Source organism: Oryza glaberrima, chromosome 8 (genome assembly GCF_000147395.1).
Source record: "Oryza glaberrima chromosome 8, OglaRS2, whole genome shotgun sequence".
Lineage (NCBI taxonomy): Eukaryota > Viridiplantae > Streptophyta > Magnoliopsida > Poales > Poaceae > Oryza > Oryza glaberrima.
The window spans coordinates 150332-166145 of NC_068333.1; the positions used below are offsets into that span (position 1 = coordinate 150332).

Consider the following 15814-nt stretch of genomic DNA (forward strand, 5'->3'; position numbering starts at 1 on the left):
ATCGTAGATCGTATTAGAAACTTAGGCTAATAAAATCTTGCTACTAAAAATATCATGCACTCTTTAGTTTTAAATATCTAAAGAGTAATTCCTTTTTAGGATATTGCTGGCCTCGGCCGCCCGATGCAGAGAAAAAAATCGGTAGACCTCACCCTACTATACGTATGCAATATTGTATCTAGCTACTAGTTTATTCTCTTTCCCTCTTTCACACTTTAAATATTTTATCTTCTAAACTACTTATCCAATCTATAATCCGATCACACCGTTATATTCCTTGTAATTAAATTTTTACTACAAAATATTATATGACTATATTTCGATAAAAGAGAAATATGTGTTTGAAACCGTTAAATTAAACTCAATATTTTATATGTGATAGCGGCACGTTTCAACCCGTATTTCCGATGTGTTTCACAAAATTGATGCAACTACATGCCTCTATTATGTCTTCTCTCTTCATTCCATCCATCCATGCATTCATGTATTTAATGATCTTAAAAAAATTCTCCTAAATTACTTATTCGATCTACGATCCAATCCCACCGTTGTATTTATTGTAATTAAATCTTTACAATAAGAATCACATAATTATATCCTGATGAAGAAAAATGTTTCAATCTGTTGACCCTCGATATTTCATACGCGCGTGATAGAGACATGTTTTAATGTGTGTGCTTTCCTTGTGTATCACAAAAAATTTGAATGTTTGAATGGTTGATTTTTTTCACCATATATGACCTCACATTTTTAGAACGGTCAAATGAAATGTTTGACCGGTAAGAAAAATCAAACACCCAATTTGGAACATTGGTCTGGTAAGAAAAACCGAACACTCGATTTGGAGTTTGCTCTTTTTTTTCAAGCTATTAATTGTTCCATCAAGAATAGAAAAGCTCCATGGAAGTCATTTAGGCCCTGTTTAGTTTCTAAAAAGTTTTTTCCAAAAACATCACATTGAATCTTTGAATACATGCATGAAGCATTAAATATAGATAAAAACAAAAACTAATTGAACAGTTAGGGGGAGACGAATCTTTTGAGTCTAATTAGTCCATGATTAGCCATAAGTGCTATAGTAACCCACATGTCCTAATGACGAATTAATTAGGCTCAAAAGATTCGTCTCGCGGTTTCCAGGCGAGTTATGAAATTAGTTTTTTCATTCGTATCCGAAAAATCCTTCCAATATCCGGTTAAACGTCCGATGTGACACCCAAAATTTTTCATTTCTCGCGAACTAAATGGGGCCTTAACATAGCTAGCGAGTACTACCTTTATTATTATATGCAGTATATAATTTATTTACAACTAGTTAATTATTAATTATTACTGTGTGATCCTCTAGCTGTAGCTAACCCGCGCGCCGCTCCGAGAGATAAGATAAACCCGCGAGTAGTGAGAGTCGACGATCGATGGCGCCAACGCTGCCGTCGTGGTGGTTGCTCTTCCTCCTGCTCCTCGGAGTTGGCGCCACCGCGGCGGCCAGAGGCAGCAAGAAGCTGACTCCCCCGGTGTCGACGGCGTACGAGTGGCCGGAGCGGTTCCACGCGGTGGTGGTGTCGATCAACCTGACCAGCCACGACCGCGGCGGCGGGCGGCTGCAGCTAATCGAGCTCTACTACGACTGGCCGCATGGCCGCGACCTTAACATCGTCAGGGACCAGCTCTCCGGCGATCCACCGCTGTACAACGTGGAGTGGGTGAATGGCACCTCCTACCTCTTCGACACCGCCGCCTCCAGCTGCCGCACCTTCCAATTCCCCGTCGGCCTCCTGCCGCCGGACTGGATTGCCACCGCCAACTACCTCGGGCGAGACACCGTGGACGGGTTCGAGTGCCATGTGTGGAGCAACTTCCTCTTCTCCCGCTACTACGCCGACGTCGCCACCGGACACCCCGTCCGCTGGATATTCAACGGCAATACGCGCCATGTGCTCGAGTTTGAAGCCGGTGTAGTCCTCCAGGACTCTTCCAAGTGGCAGGCGCCGCCGTACTGTTTCGCTTCCTCAACGCCGCCGCCGATATGATTCATCCATCCATGCGAGCGAGGCGAGGCAGGCATATTTCCACCGATGCGCACAAGTTAGTGAGTACTCCTATGTTGTTACATAAATACAGTTTCCTCTGCACCAAAGAATATATATTATTAGTCAATAGATATACATATACTCTGTACCAAAGAAGAGACTAATATAACAAATATATAAAGAAAATTTATGGTTTTTTTTACAAGGTCTCTCTGGAGGTAACTAGTTAATTTCACGCTCAGAATATGTACTACTTATTGTATCTTTTCCGGAGAATAAAATCCCTTCTTCCTATAAAGTTAATGCCAAAAGCTCAAACCTCATGCTTCCACGTCATCATCAATTGTGAACCATTAGATGAATGCATTAGATTGCTTCTCAGCCGTTGGATGGAACGCAACATAGAGCCCAACCCATCAGGCACCGAGTGAGTCTCTTCGCCTCCTCAGTATCAATTGTAGCCCACATGAACACATTGGTCCATCTCCATACACATCTACATGTATCCGGCCCATCGATCCGTATAAAAGAGCTTTATGGCCAAATGCCCATTCAGTTAACATTACAATTTGTTAACTTACGTCAGACCATTTTGCTTCTTTGTAGCTTATGCTTTGAATGTGCTATCTAAATTATCTACAAATTTTGGATAGGGTTGCTAAAAAGAATTTCTCCAAGAAAACCATTTGTTTCTTCCGTTTCTTCTTGAGATTGTACCTCATATCTAACAAATTGATGCTAACCAAGTCCCGCAGCAACGCGCAGAACATCCTCTACTTGTCCATATATATAATACCAATTAACTACTACTATGTATCTGGCTATTAACCATTTCTTTAAGCCCTGGAAAGGGAAAGGGAACTGATTGATGGTTAAAATCTGAGGCTGAAATTTTACTCCCTCCGGGCTGATAATTAATACTTATCGTTTTAAACAAGAGTGAGGTAAAACTTTAGAATCTTTAATTATTAATTATTTTTAAAATATTTATCTTTCAAATGTGGTGACGACATGTATAGATTAGTCTTAAAAAGTACTCACTGCTTCCCTAAATGTTTGACGCCGTTGACTTTTTTAAACATGTTTGACCGTTCGTCTTATTCAAAAACTTTTGTGAAATGTGTAAAACTATATGTATACATAAAAGTATATTTATAACAACAAATCAAATGATAGGAAAAAAATTAATAATTACTTAAATTTTTTGAATAAGACGAACGGTCAAACATTTTTAAAAAAGTCAATGGCGTCAAACATTTTGGGATGGAGGGAGTACTTTAATAAAATCATATATTTGTTAACACTTTTATATATATTATAATAAAAAATAATGATCAAAGTTGTTATTTGAAGACCGTATCTTGTTCAACACAACAAGTACTATCAATCCGGAGGGAGTAATGGAAGAGGGAATCTCGGGAGCTCTGGTCCACCCAGTCAGAGGCATCAACAATCACACCAGCACAAAATAAACACCTTTATTGAGCGAGCGTGATATTAGATAGATTGACAGATATCATATCTATATCTATACCTAACTAAAAAATATGTAAATCTTTCGTAACTTTTTTCGTCATCGTCTCTCAGTCAGTCTCGCTCCCCTTTTCTCTCCCTCTTTTGGATCCTTTTTCGTTTTTCTCTCCCTCCCTAGCATTCATCTCCCTCCCTCTTGAACCTTTTCCCGTATTTTTTTACGAGGATTCTGTAATTTTTATGAGTCCGGTACAATGCGCGCGCCTCTAGCTGCCCGCGTCGAACCTAGCGCCACCGTCACGTCGATCTGCCTCACCGTGTGTTTTCTACTCCGATTGATTGCGAAAATCGATTCCCCACTCCTACCTAATTATTTTCATCATGATTTCCGCTTTCGGTTCTATTTTTATTCGCCGTATTTAATCTTCGTTTAATTGTCAACAATGATGGCTTGCCGGTGAGCTTTCCCGGGCCCTTTTTTCTTGAGTTTTGCGGATTCGCGTCAATTATAGGGGGAACGAAAAGAGGAGATCAGTGGATAAAAAATCCTCAACCAATTTTTTGAAAACAAGAAAGATTCGGCCGAATTTGATTGGAAAGATCAGCTCCAGCATCATACAGGCACGGGACTGTTATCCGGAGGTTAAAGACGCTACCAAAGCACGTGGGTCTGTCTTGGCTATGAGAGGAGGCTGCCGCGGTTGTGTTAGCCGGGCCTACAGCTCTACTTGTAGATATTCACCCTCGACAATAAGATTTACTGTAGCAGCACAAATCTCAAAGCAATCTAGGCCATTAATAATAGTTTGAGAATTAAGGGGGATTTTCTTTTGAACGTGCTATAGGCAGAGGCCCTCTAGAATATGGCACCTCCCAATATATATTTCTCAAAGACCGTGTTTGCACGAGGCTCTGCCACCACTGTAGCCGCCTCCGAGCGAACTCTAGCCTCTCCGCCACCATGCGAGCTAATTCGGCTCTGCCATCGCAATATTGAGAGAGAAAGAGGATGGAGAGGGGGCAGGGAGAGGGAAGCACTATGTTTTATTTTTTGATTGTAATTGCCATGTTGGACGCTACGTGTATCAGCTTAAACTGAAACCGACTAAAATAGTGTTGGGGTAAATTGTTCGTGTTTAAAGAGTTTGGGGTGTGAAATATCTTAATTTGAATAAGGGGGTAATTCACATGACCGTGATAGTTGAGGGTCGTAATTCAAACTTTTTCATATATGCTACTAGGCACTAGCAAAAGCAAAAGCAGGAATATGCAGGGTCTGATGAAAGCTAGGCCCTTCCATTGCAGCCACAAACGTGCATATCGATCACCTCATCGTAGCCAGCTAGCTTACCCCGTATTTACGTACCATTAATGTATACTATTTATTGTAGTCAGGGGCGGAGCTAGATGAGAGGGGTGCCCAAAAACCTCCGGTCAAGAAAATTTTTTAGCTATAGTTTATCTATTTTTATCATATGCGCATCCTCTCAATCCAAATTCAAACACTCATATCAGTTTAAATTTGGTCTAAAGCAGAGTAAAGCAAGCGAGTGATCGACACATCTCTCTATTTCATTTTAGCTTCACCCCTAACTGTAGTAGTGTAGTGTATATACTCCCTCCGGTTTTTTAATTTTTGACGTCGTTGCCTTTTTAAAATATGTTTGTCATTCGTCTTATCAAAAATATTATATAATTATTATTTATTTTATTGTGACTTTATTTATTGTTAAATGTTCTTTAAGCATCATTTTATATTTTATATTTGCTTAAAAATTTTGAATAAAACGAATGATTAAATGTTTATTAAAAAGTTAACGGTGCCATATATTGAAAAAACAGACATAGTATATGGTAACGTACGTTTCATACATCGTATCCCTACTATCTATTATATTATTAAAGGAATAGAAAAATGAGCCTCCACGTTCGCTCTCATAGCCTAGAAATTCTCACATTAATCGGAGAAAAAGAAAAGGCAGAGTCCATATAGAAATGCAATTTAGAAATAGCTGAAATTCAAAATTAAAAAATAAGGAATATTAGAAGAGTAGACTAGAGTTCATATAGAAATATAATTTAGAAATAGTTGAAATTCAGAATAAAAAAATAAGGAATATTAGAAGAGGAGATTAGAGTCCATATAGAAATACAATTAGGAAATAATTGAAATTCGGAATTAAAAAATAAGGAATATTAGAAGAGGAGACTAGAGTCCATATAGAAATACAATTAGGAAATAATTGAAATTCAGAATTAAAAAATAAGGAATACTAGAAGTAGAGACTAGAGTCTATATAGAAATACAATTAGGAAATAACTGAAATTCGGAATTAAAAATAAGGAATATTGGAAGTAGAGTATAAAGTACATATAGAAATACAATTAGGAAATAATATAAATTTGGAATTAAAAATAAAGAATATTAGAAGTAGATTATGGAGTCCATATAGAAAAACAATTAAGAAAAAAAATAAAAATTCGGAATTAAAAAATAAGGAATATTAGAAGTAGAGTATAGAGTCCATATAGGAATTTAAAAGTAACTAAAATTTAGAATAAACATAATAAAATTAAAAGTAGAGTTTAGAATCCGTATAAAAATACAATTTACAAATAACTAAAATTCGAAATTAAGAAAAACATGAGAAGAAGAGTTTAAGGTCAATATAGGAATACAAATATAGGAATACAATTTAGAAGTAACTGAAATTAAAAATTAAAAATTAAAGAATATTGAAAGATGAGTTTAGAGTCTACATGGAAATACAATTAGAAATAATAAAAATTCAGAAATAAAAATAAATAATATTGGAAGAAGAGCATAGAGTCTATATAGAAATATAATTTACAGAAAATTCAGAATTAAAAAAAGAAATATTAAAAGACGAGTCTAGAGTCCATATAGGAATATATATAATTTACAAATAACTAAAATTTGATATTAAAAATAATTAATAACTAACACGTATATAAAATATAATATGAATATTACACATTAGTAGTTTTGTAAAGTTATTGCAAAATTTAAAATTATGTTGTCATTTTAATATATTTGAATAATATAATGAGAAAACATATATGCTATTATATGAGAGAAAATATAATGATGCTAGCTGCGCAATCTGCGCGGGCCACCATGCTAGTTATAAAAATTAAAGATATTTTTGCCGGTATTTTGGTACGTCATCCGTGTATGAGTCAGTTTTTTAAGATCGTTCACTTTTGGTAATACAGAAGGAATTGCATAGGAAATCTCTTAAAAAAACTCGTATGCTAACTTGAGACGATGGATTCTAATTGCAGCTCATGATTTTCTAAAAACAAAAAATATATCCAAGCGAATTTAACAGTGAATTTCATCTTAACTAAACCATATAACAATAATAAAATTAAAATAGCCTTCACCCGTTGCAACCCACGGGTATTTTTTTATATATAAAGTCTCGATACACCTATATCATTGGAGAGATAATCCCCATCTCTCTGGTTTTTTTCCCCAAAAAAAAACCCCAATTAATCTCTGTGGTCATATACCATATGTGTGGGCATATGGATGTCTCTGTCTGACAAAAGAAAAAGAAAAGAGAAAGGAGGCTATGTAGATGCAGTAGTAGTCAGCTGGTGAGGTGAGGTATATACTCCAGGCCCAGCTAAGCGCCAGCGGCAAAGAAAGAAAGAAAATGCAGCGGCGAGCAGATACCGGAGCTGCAGACGATATATGTGAGAGCGACAAAAGCAGACTGAGAGTCTGAGACACACACATACACATACTGCAGAGTCGTTTCTGCCATTCTTGCTGGTTGAGTTGGGCTCATACCGTGTGGTGCATCTCTGTTTCGGATGGCCTTTGATGACGATCGATCGAGATTGATATTATTCGATGGAAAAGTCCGTTTCGATACCCTGTCAACTATGGGTTTGAGTTTTATACGAGTCCCTCAACCGTAAAATTAAATGTAGAGCATAGTTTAACTATTAAAACCATTGCAAATTGATTTTCTCGATAGTTTTATCCTACGTGACACTCATGTACTATGTTAACTTGGTATTTATCCCATATAACAATTACATGACACTTAAATTAGAAAAAAAATCTATAATCTATAACTAATATAAATATTTGAATTTTTTCGGTCGTCACAATCTTTTCGGTCCGCGTTTTCGTCCGTCATCGCGGTAATTTTTGTCCAACACTATTTTTTTCCGTCCGTCCGTACATGCACATATCCGATTAGGTACATCCACATGCCCACAAGCCCAAACCGCTTCCAGAATTCTAGCACATGCTCCAGTTTCATCCAACAAAAAGGATTACAGGTCAATCTACAAGCCCACAAACCTTCCAGGCATCCACAAGCCCACAAGCCCAAACTGCTTCCAGAATTCTAGGTAGTTTCTATCTACAAGCCCACAAGCCTTCCAGGTTCACCCAAAAATAAATATCACATATATACACAAAGAAAAAAAAAGGCATGAGTCCAGGTTCACGCCAAAGAAAAACGATCGCTTACAAAAAAAAATCGCAATCGCAGGAGTCAGGTTGGTTTGCCGCTCACACCGTTTCCTACTCCAGTTTAGCCAGCCCACGGCAGAAGTCAGATTCTATCTCGACTCTATCCTACGTGTTCTAAATTTAGCTAGCGACGTTATTTCCAAGGTCTCTTTAATGGTTTTTTTTTCATAAGATCCGGAAGACAAGTGAGACGATTGCCCACCCATTTGTGAAGCATGGGGGTCGAATCAAAGATCAAATGGGTAGCAATAAGATTCCCCACAACTATAGCTACCTGCTATGAAATGGCATACATATAATTAAATGCTTTGAGGCATTAGTCTAAGCAAACAAACCAACTAACCAGTGAACCAATCACCTCAGCGGTTCTATCTTCGTTTTTTAATATCTATATAATTATATTGTTGTAGATAGTGTATTGTCCATACATGTATAAATTATCTATTGTTTTTTTATCTGTTTACAAACCGATTTCCACTTCCAACATCATATCTTTGTCGAATCCGAATCCACGAAAATGAAAGCTCGATCCTTTTTCGCCTGTTGTTTCATCAAGAATATGAAAGCTCCGATGCAAGCCACTTAGGTCCATGCATTTGCAGCGATGCAGCCACAGACACGCATATCACCCTCATCCTTCCCGGCCAGTTACCCTGCTCTAACCTTGCGAGTACCGTACCACCTTTATATAATTTATTTACAACTACTTAATTAGTTACTAAGGACAATTTAGCAATAAAGAATTGAATGGTAATATGAGATTTCTTTTATGAAAAATAAAACAATACATCATTTATTTTTAACTGTCATTTTGCTAAATTCCTTTGAAGATTAGTACATATTTGTTTTGGTTTGAAACCTCCAAATATTACTTCTCATATTTTTAGGAATTAGCTATTGTGCGCATTGACTCAAATGTGTTATGAGGATAAATATATACTGCGTTCCGCAATCTGGAGATAATGGTCATACAAATAGTTGACAACTTTGGATGGAGATTTACAAACAAACTTAAATAAATATTCTCTTTTTTCTATTTTGTGTTGGTACTATTAGTTATTGTCTAGTCATTTCCTGGTGTTTATGCTCTTTATTAATTGTTGTGTAACAGGAGGATATAGCTTCTTTGAAACAAATGCGGGATTCTTTTCATTATTTTTTAAAAAAACTTAATTAATTACAATAGTATAAATAAATTTGCATATGCCTCTGGGCCTGTATACCGGCCCAGAGATCGGCTCGGGCAGATGCGGATGGTGTCGAGGTTGCTCCTCCTCCTGTTCCTCGGAGTCGGCGCCACCGCTGTGGCCAAAGGAGGCAGCAAGAAGCTGACTCCCCCGGCGGCGACCTCAACACATCGTCAGGGACCAGCTCTCCGGCGACCCTCCGCTGTACAACGGCACCTCCTACCTCTTCGACACCGCCGCCTCCAGCTGCCGCACCTTCCAGTTCCCCGTCGGCATCCTGCCTCGATCGGGCGTGACACCGTGGACGCCGACGTCGCCACTGGCCGCCCCGTCCGCTGGATATTCAACGGCAATACGCGGCATGTGCTCGTGTTCGAAGCCGGTGTAATCCTCCAAGTGGCAGGCGCCGCCGTACTGCTTCCTCAACCTCATGATTATATTAACTGTGATCAGGTTCGCATGCATATATATTGGACCAGCTGATGATTATATCCACCCATCGATCAATTCATGCCAAAGTCGATCAATACATCCTGTGCACGCGCGTACAACTTACTGAGTATATATGTTGTATATATAGTTTCCTCTCTGCTACCAATTACTTCATCCGTATTTTAATGTATGACGCCGTTGACTTTTTAACCAGCGTTTAACCATTCGTTTTATTTAATTTTTTTTTGAAAATATGAAAATATTTATGTCATACTTAAAGAACACTTAATGATGAATTAAGTCACAATAAAATAAATGATAATACAATAAAATTTTTGAATAAGACGAATGTTCAAAGGTTGGATGAAAAGTTAACGGCATCATACATTAAAATATGGAGGTAGTAATTAATTAACTGTGACATAGCATAGTCAATACATATATATTCTGTGCTAAACAACACTAATATACCAACCTGTACTTACTTGCACAGTTATATTTTTTTTCTCCTGCTATATTTAATGAAATTAACATTCTCTACTCTGGTCGTTAAAAAAATATAATACAACACCTTATTAACTACTCCTCCTTTCCTAAAAAAAATATTAACTACTCCCTCCGTCATATTATATAACAAACTAGTATCAGATACGACATGTCAGTACTACAAACCTGAACATTATGTTGCTATATTTTAGAATGGATGTAAGTTGCTGGCTATTTAATTTGTTTAAGCCAGCCTCCATGGGAAGGGAAAGGGAAGGGATGATGGGGACATGATGCAATTTCAGGCACAACACAACAACACTCATATCAATCGATAGGATATAGTACCTTATTTTTATAGTATTGGATAAAACACAACATAACACTATAAATCTGAATAGTGTGTGTTCCATTAAATTTTAGTTTGCTGTATTTTAGGAAGATGATGAGGGAGAATATACTATAGTGGAGTGTTGTAGCGTAAGAGAGAATCTCAGGAGCTCTGGTCCATCATATAGTGACGTACACCAACAAGCAAGCGTGACATCACAACTATCGGCATTGTTCGGTAGAATATCCGTGCAAATATATATTTGCAATCTGTTTGGATGCTTCAGGCCATTAAATAGCCCTCTAAAATCTTACTATTTAGGAGTATTAAACGTAAATTACTGACAAAACCTATTCTTTAACCCCTAGGCTATTAATCTAATATACCTCGTTAGATTCGTCTCACAAAATAGTCTAGGGGTTATAGAATTTATTTTGTCAGTAATCTACGTTTAATACTCCTAAATAGCAAGATTCCGGAGGGCTATTTAATAGCCCGAAGGATCCAAACAAGGCCAATGAGATAGTACTAAGTTACTTTCTTCATCTCAAAATATTAAAAGAAAATATGATCGGATGGGATATTTCTTAATATTATGAATCTGGATAGGAAATGACGCATTCAATTCTAGGTTTATATATTTTGAGACGGAGAAATTAAAGTATTGTATGACAGAAACAGAAAGCGAAAAGAGCAGGACGAGGCGTGAGCTTATGGAGAGGGGACTGAAAAAACGAGAAGCAGGATGTCTATATATCAAGTAGTAAAGCACTGTGTTTTTTAGTGGTATCGTAAATTAGTATACTTTGAGAAATGAACTTCACAACAGATAGCTTTCGAACAAATACTTTAAGCAATACTGTACAATTTTTATTTCGAATCATATTTTATACAACCCGTGATAAAGTTTTGGGGGAAAAAGAAGGCTGGAAAGAACCCTCTATTATCTCCATGTGCTTATATTTGTTGCTGTCTCTGTCTGAAAAAGAGAAAAGAAAGAAAAGAAGAAAGGGAGCGGTACATGAACATGTACTTGTCAGGTGAAGTGAGGTAATTAAGCGGCAAAGAGAAAAAAAAGGTAATTAAGCGGCAAAGATAAAAAAAAGAAAAAAGAAAAGGCAGCAGTGAGCAGAGGATGAGAGCCAGAGGAACAGGCAGATACACACACTGCAGAGTGCAGAGTCGCCTCTAGCATTCTTCTTCTTGTTGTATTACTTTGTTTTTCATGTGACTGATACTTTCTTTTAATTTTTTTCAAACCAGATTGGTAACGACATGTGGATCTTATTTGTGTTTTTATTTTTAATTTTGAGTAAATTTTTAAAAATAGAGATATTTAGATGAAACTATCACAAAATTACAAATTTAATGACATGTATCACAGAACTACAAATTTAACATCAAATTTTTCATGAAACTGCATATTCAAGACATCATATCGTATCATAAAACTATAGAATTAGTGATAAAGTTATTAAAGAACTACAAATTTTAGAGTTTAGATCCATGCATGGTACTATTATCTCTACTATTATAAAAATTAAAGATGTTTTTACCGGTATTTTGATACGTGATCCGTGTATAAGTCAGATTTTAAGTTCGCTTGCTTTTGAAAATATATATCCGTATTTGAGTCAGTTTTTAAGATCATTCTTTTTGTAATACAGAAGAAATCATATAAGAAATCTGTTTAAAAAAAACTCACATGCAACTTGAGACGATCGGACTCCTAAGTGTAGCTCATGATATATATATATATATATATATATATATATATATATATATATATATATATATATATATATATATATATATATATATATATATTCAAGCGGACTCCTACAGTGAATTTTATCTAACTAAACCACATAACAATAATAAAATTAAAATAGACTTCACCAGTTGCAACGCACTGGCATTTTTTCTTGTTTATTTAAATTTATAAAAGCTGTAGGTTTATGATAATATTGGTGTTAAATATGATATCTTAAATCTGATAATATTTTCTGTGAATGACAAATGGGTCTCACACATATTTTTCAATTCTAATACCACCTAAGCGTCACGTCAACACCACGTGGAACGAAGACTATCCTCTAAAATAATCGAGAGAGTCAAATTGCACCGGTTTTAATAGGTAGGGTTGATATATCCGATACTATGGTTCAGGAATACGAATCAAATTCGTTTATTAGTTAAGGGAGTAAAAGTGAACGTATTCCACTTCATATATATGAATGCATGGGCTCTGCTAGCTAAGCTGCTAATTATTAATTGGGCCATGATTTTATACGTGTGCTAGGCCCAACGCATGCACGTTTGCTTCATTGAGCGAGCTGGACATATTGTTGGAGTTATGAAGCTGCACTGTGACCTAATTAACCTACGTCGCCTTCCCAGCTCGTACCTGTATGTACGTTCTAATTAAGCTACTGGACTACTACTACTAGTCATTACTACTGTCAACAAATTAACTAAAGTCATTCGTATATTTACTTTATTTTGCCTTAGCTAATGTAACTGCAAACGATTTACTACTGTGTTAATTTTCCTTGAGAAAAATACTACCGTGTTCGTCATAATTAAGTAGCTGTAATTAATACTGCATACAGCTACTTAATTACGTAGGATAGATATGTATGGATTGATCCATAGGAAACTGCCTCTACGTATATATGTTCATACGTGTCGATCGATGATGTAGATGGTTGCTACTATTAATTTGGATGGATTCAACGTACGTAATTGACCAGACGAAGACGACTAGATCAATCTACCCTTGACTTTGTCTCCTACGCTCTCTTCTGACCGTCTCTCTAATTCCTAGCTAGCTACTATACATCGATCGATCTCTCTAGATCTCTACATATATATTCACTCTGTTTTTTTACTCCTTTCGTTTCATATTATAAATCATCACCGTTTTATAGTATAAGCCGTTTAACTTTTTATTAGTCAAACTTTATTAAATTTAATTAAGTTTATAGAAAAATTTAACAACACATCTAAAATATGAAATAAGTTTCACTAGATCTAACATTTAATACAGTATGATAATATATTTGTTTTGTGTCGAACATAATACCCTATATGTTTTATCAAACTTAAAGAAGTTTGCCTAAAAAAATTAAACACTTATAATATGAAACATAATGAGTATATCTCTATATGATGAAAAACATCATATATATATATATATATATAGATAGATAGATAGATAGAGAGAGTACTTTTACGGTATAATATACTATACTAGTGGTATATATTTATACTAGTGGTATATATTGATAGTATAAAGAAGATTATGTTGGAAATTTCTCACAAAATAGAAAATGTTCTTTAGTACGTAATTTCGTGTTAGATGTTAACTCAGATAATAATCCTAATTGATCATGCGTCAGATCGGATTACTGACTGGATACATTTGAATTAATAAATGGCACAAGATCTCTATAGATTGCTCAAACACATAAAAACATTAGGGCTTGTTTGGTTTGATACTAACTTAAATTTTGGTAACTTTAATAGTAACAATTGCATGTTTAGTTTGCTACCAAATTTTATTCACAATAATTCAAATTCAATCCATTTGGCACTATCAAGATTTTGGTAGGATAAAAATTGGTTCCAAATCAAATAGGCCCTTAATTTGTGTTATAGCTAGAGTGGGAGAGATTATCTAGCATAGAGAAAGATCATTTTACCCCCATTGAAATTTTATATTGCAGTCTATTTAAATGGATATATAGGCAAATCAACCTACACCCTTGAATTGTTTCTACTAGCGGTATACAATGTACCATAAAAGTTCTCTCTATATAATATATATATAGAGAGAGAGATACAAAGATAGATATATATAGCCCCAGGGGCAGAGCTAGTGTATATTAGGGGGTGCCAGGAACCCGGTTAAGAAAATTTTTTAGTTATATTTCATCTATTTTCACACGCACCCCCCTCAATACAAATTTAGACATCCACATCAGCTTAAACTCGGTCTAAAGTATAGTAAATTAAATAAGTGGTACCACCCTCCATTTTGCTCTAGCTGCGCCCCTCTATAGCCCATAAATCCATCATCCACATGTACATATACGTGTGCAGATCGATCGATTGATCTCTGCCTCCTCCTATACTACACTACTACTACGTCAACGCCTGCGTTTTGAGTAATTACGAAAAAAAAAAACTGCGGGGTTTGACACCATCAAAACATGACAAAGTAGTAGTACAAGATATGGTAGTTGCTTTCCAATTCAGTTCCAGCAACAGCAGCTTGAAATCAGTCTAAGCGCATTAATCTAGCTTAGCTGCTCACTCCAATCTCGATCAGCAATCGGGCTAACTTAGCTCCTCACAGTACACATATATATAGTCACACGACACGCTCTTCTTATGTACATGTATCCTTCAAACAAGCCCTTTAATATATATGTTATTTTGTTTAAATAAAAGGCCCTTGAAATGTTACTTGTACGTATTATATATGAAGATACTACACGATAGATGTTATATTGCACACACATAAAAATTCTCATACATAGTTAGCTAACTATGTTGATAAGAAAGCATCGCATTTCTTTCAAGTCTTTGTAGAAAAGACAAATTATGCAAAAACTGGAGTAGATCAGGTGGTTATGTACCTTATGATAGGACCTACTAATTTATACTTTTTATAAAGTTATAGCCTACTAAATCTAAAACTCAACATGCAACATTGCCACATTATCACCCATTAGCAATAATTGCATATTTAACCTCATGCAAGCATACAACGGCATCTATAATTTATTTAATTCTACAAATCAATATGTAAGCATATCCAATCATATCCCCTCATATCATTTGCACAATATTTTAATAAATCTATCTATTATTTTTTATAATATTTAAAATATACTTATCAATATGTTTCACATTAAAACACGGGTATCATATGTTTCATGATAAGCACTGATAAAACCTAATGTTTCATTTCATTATTTACCCTGATTGTCGAAAAAAACATATTGAGAATTGCTTAGCAATTTCCGTAGCAAAATGCGGGGAACCATCTAGTTTTATAATAGTAGACATCGTACCCGTCGACGTCAAAGTGCTTGTACTAGTTTTTCTTCCATTTCAAGGTACGCTGATTCATAGAGATAGGAGAGAGAGGTTATGCGCGAGTGGACATTTGTATTGAGTTTCGTAAAAAGAATAGGAAAAGAAAAAGAAAAACTGTAGGAAAAATAAATTGGGTTTATCACGGCACGTAAGTGGTAATAAGAAAAGAAAAGACAATAGGTAATGGGTAGAGAAGATTGCTAACTTGATCGTTGAGCTGCTGTCGGATGAAATGAAATGAACGAAATGAAAG

General features: G+C 35.7%; 1 protein-coding gene across 1 annotated transcript; it reads left to right on the plus strand.

Moving 5' to 3' along the window:
• The first annotated feature begins 1362 nt into the window (after positions 1 to 1362).
• LOC127782894 (uncharacterized protein At4g14100-like) lies at positions 1363 to 2298 on the plus strand. Its single transcript, XM_052310171.1, has one exon. It carries the CDS (start codon positions 1416 to 1418, stop codon positions 2028 to 2030), a length of 615 nt encoding a protein of 204 aa, XP_052166131.1. The 5' UTR covers positions 1363 to 1415; the 3' UTR covers positions 2031 to 2298.
• Positions 2299 to 15814: the final 13516 nt, after the last annotated feature.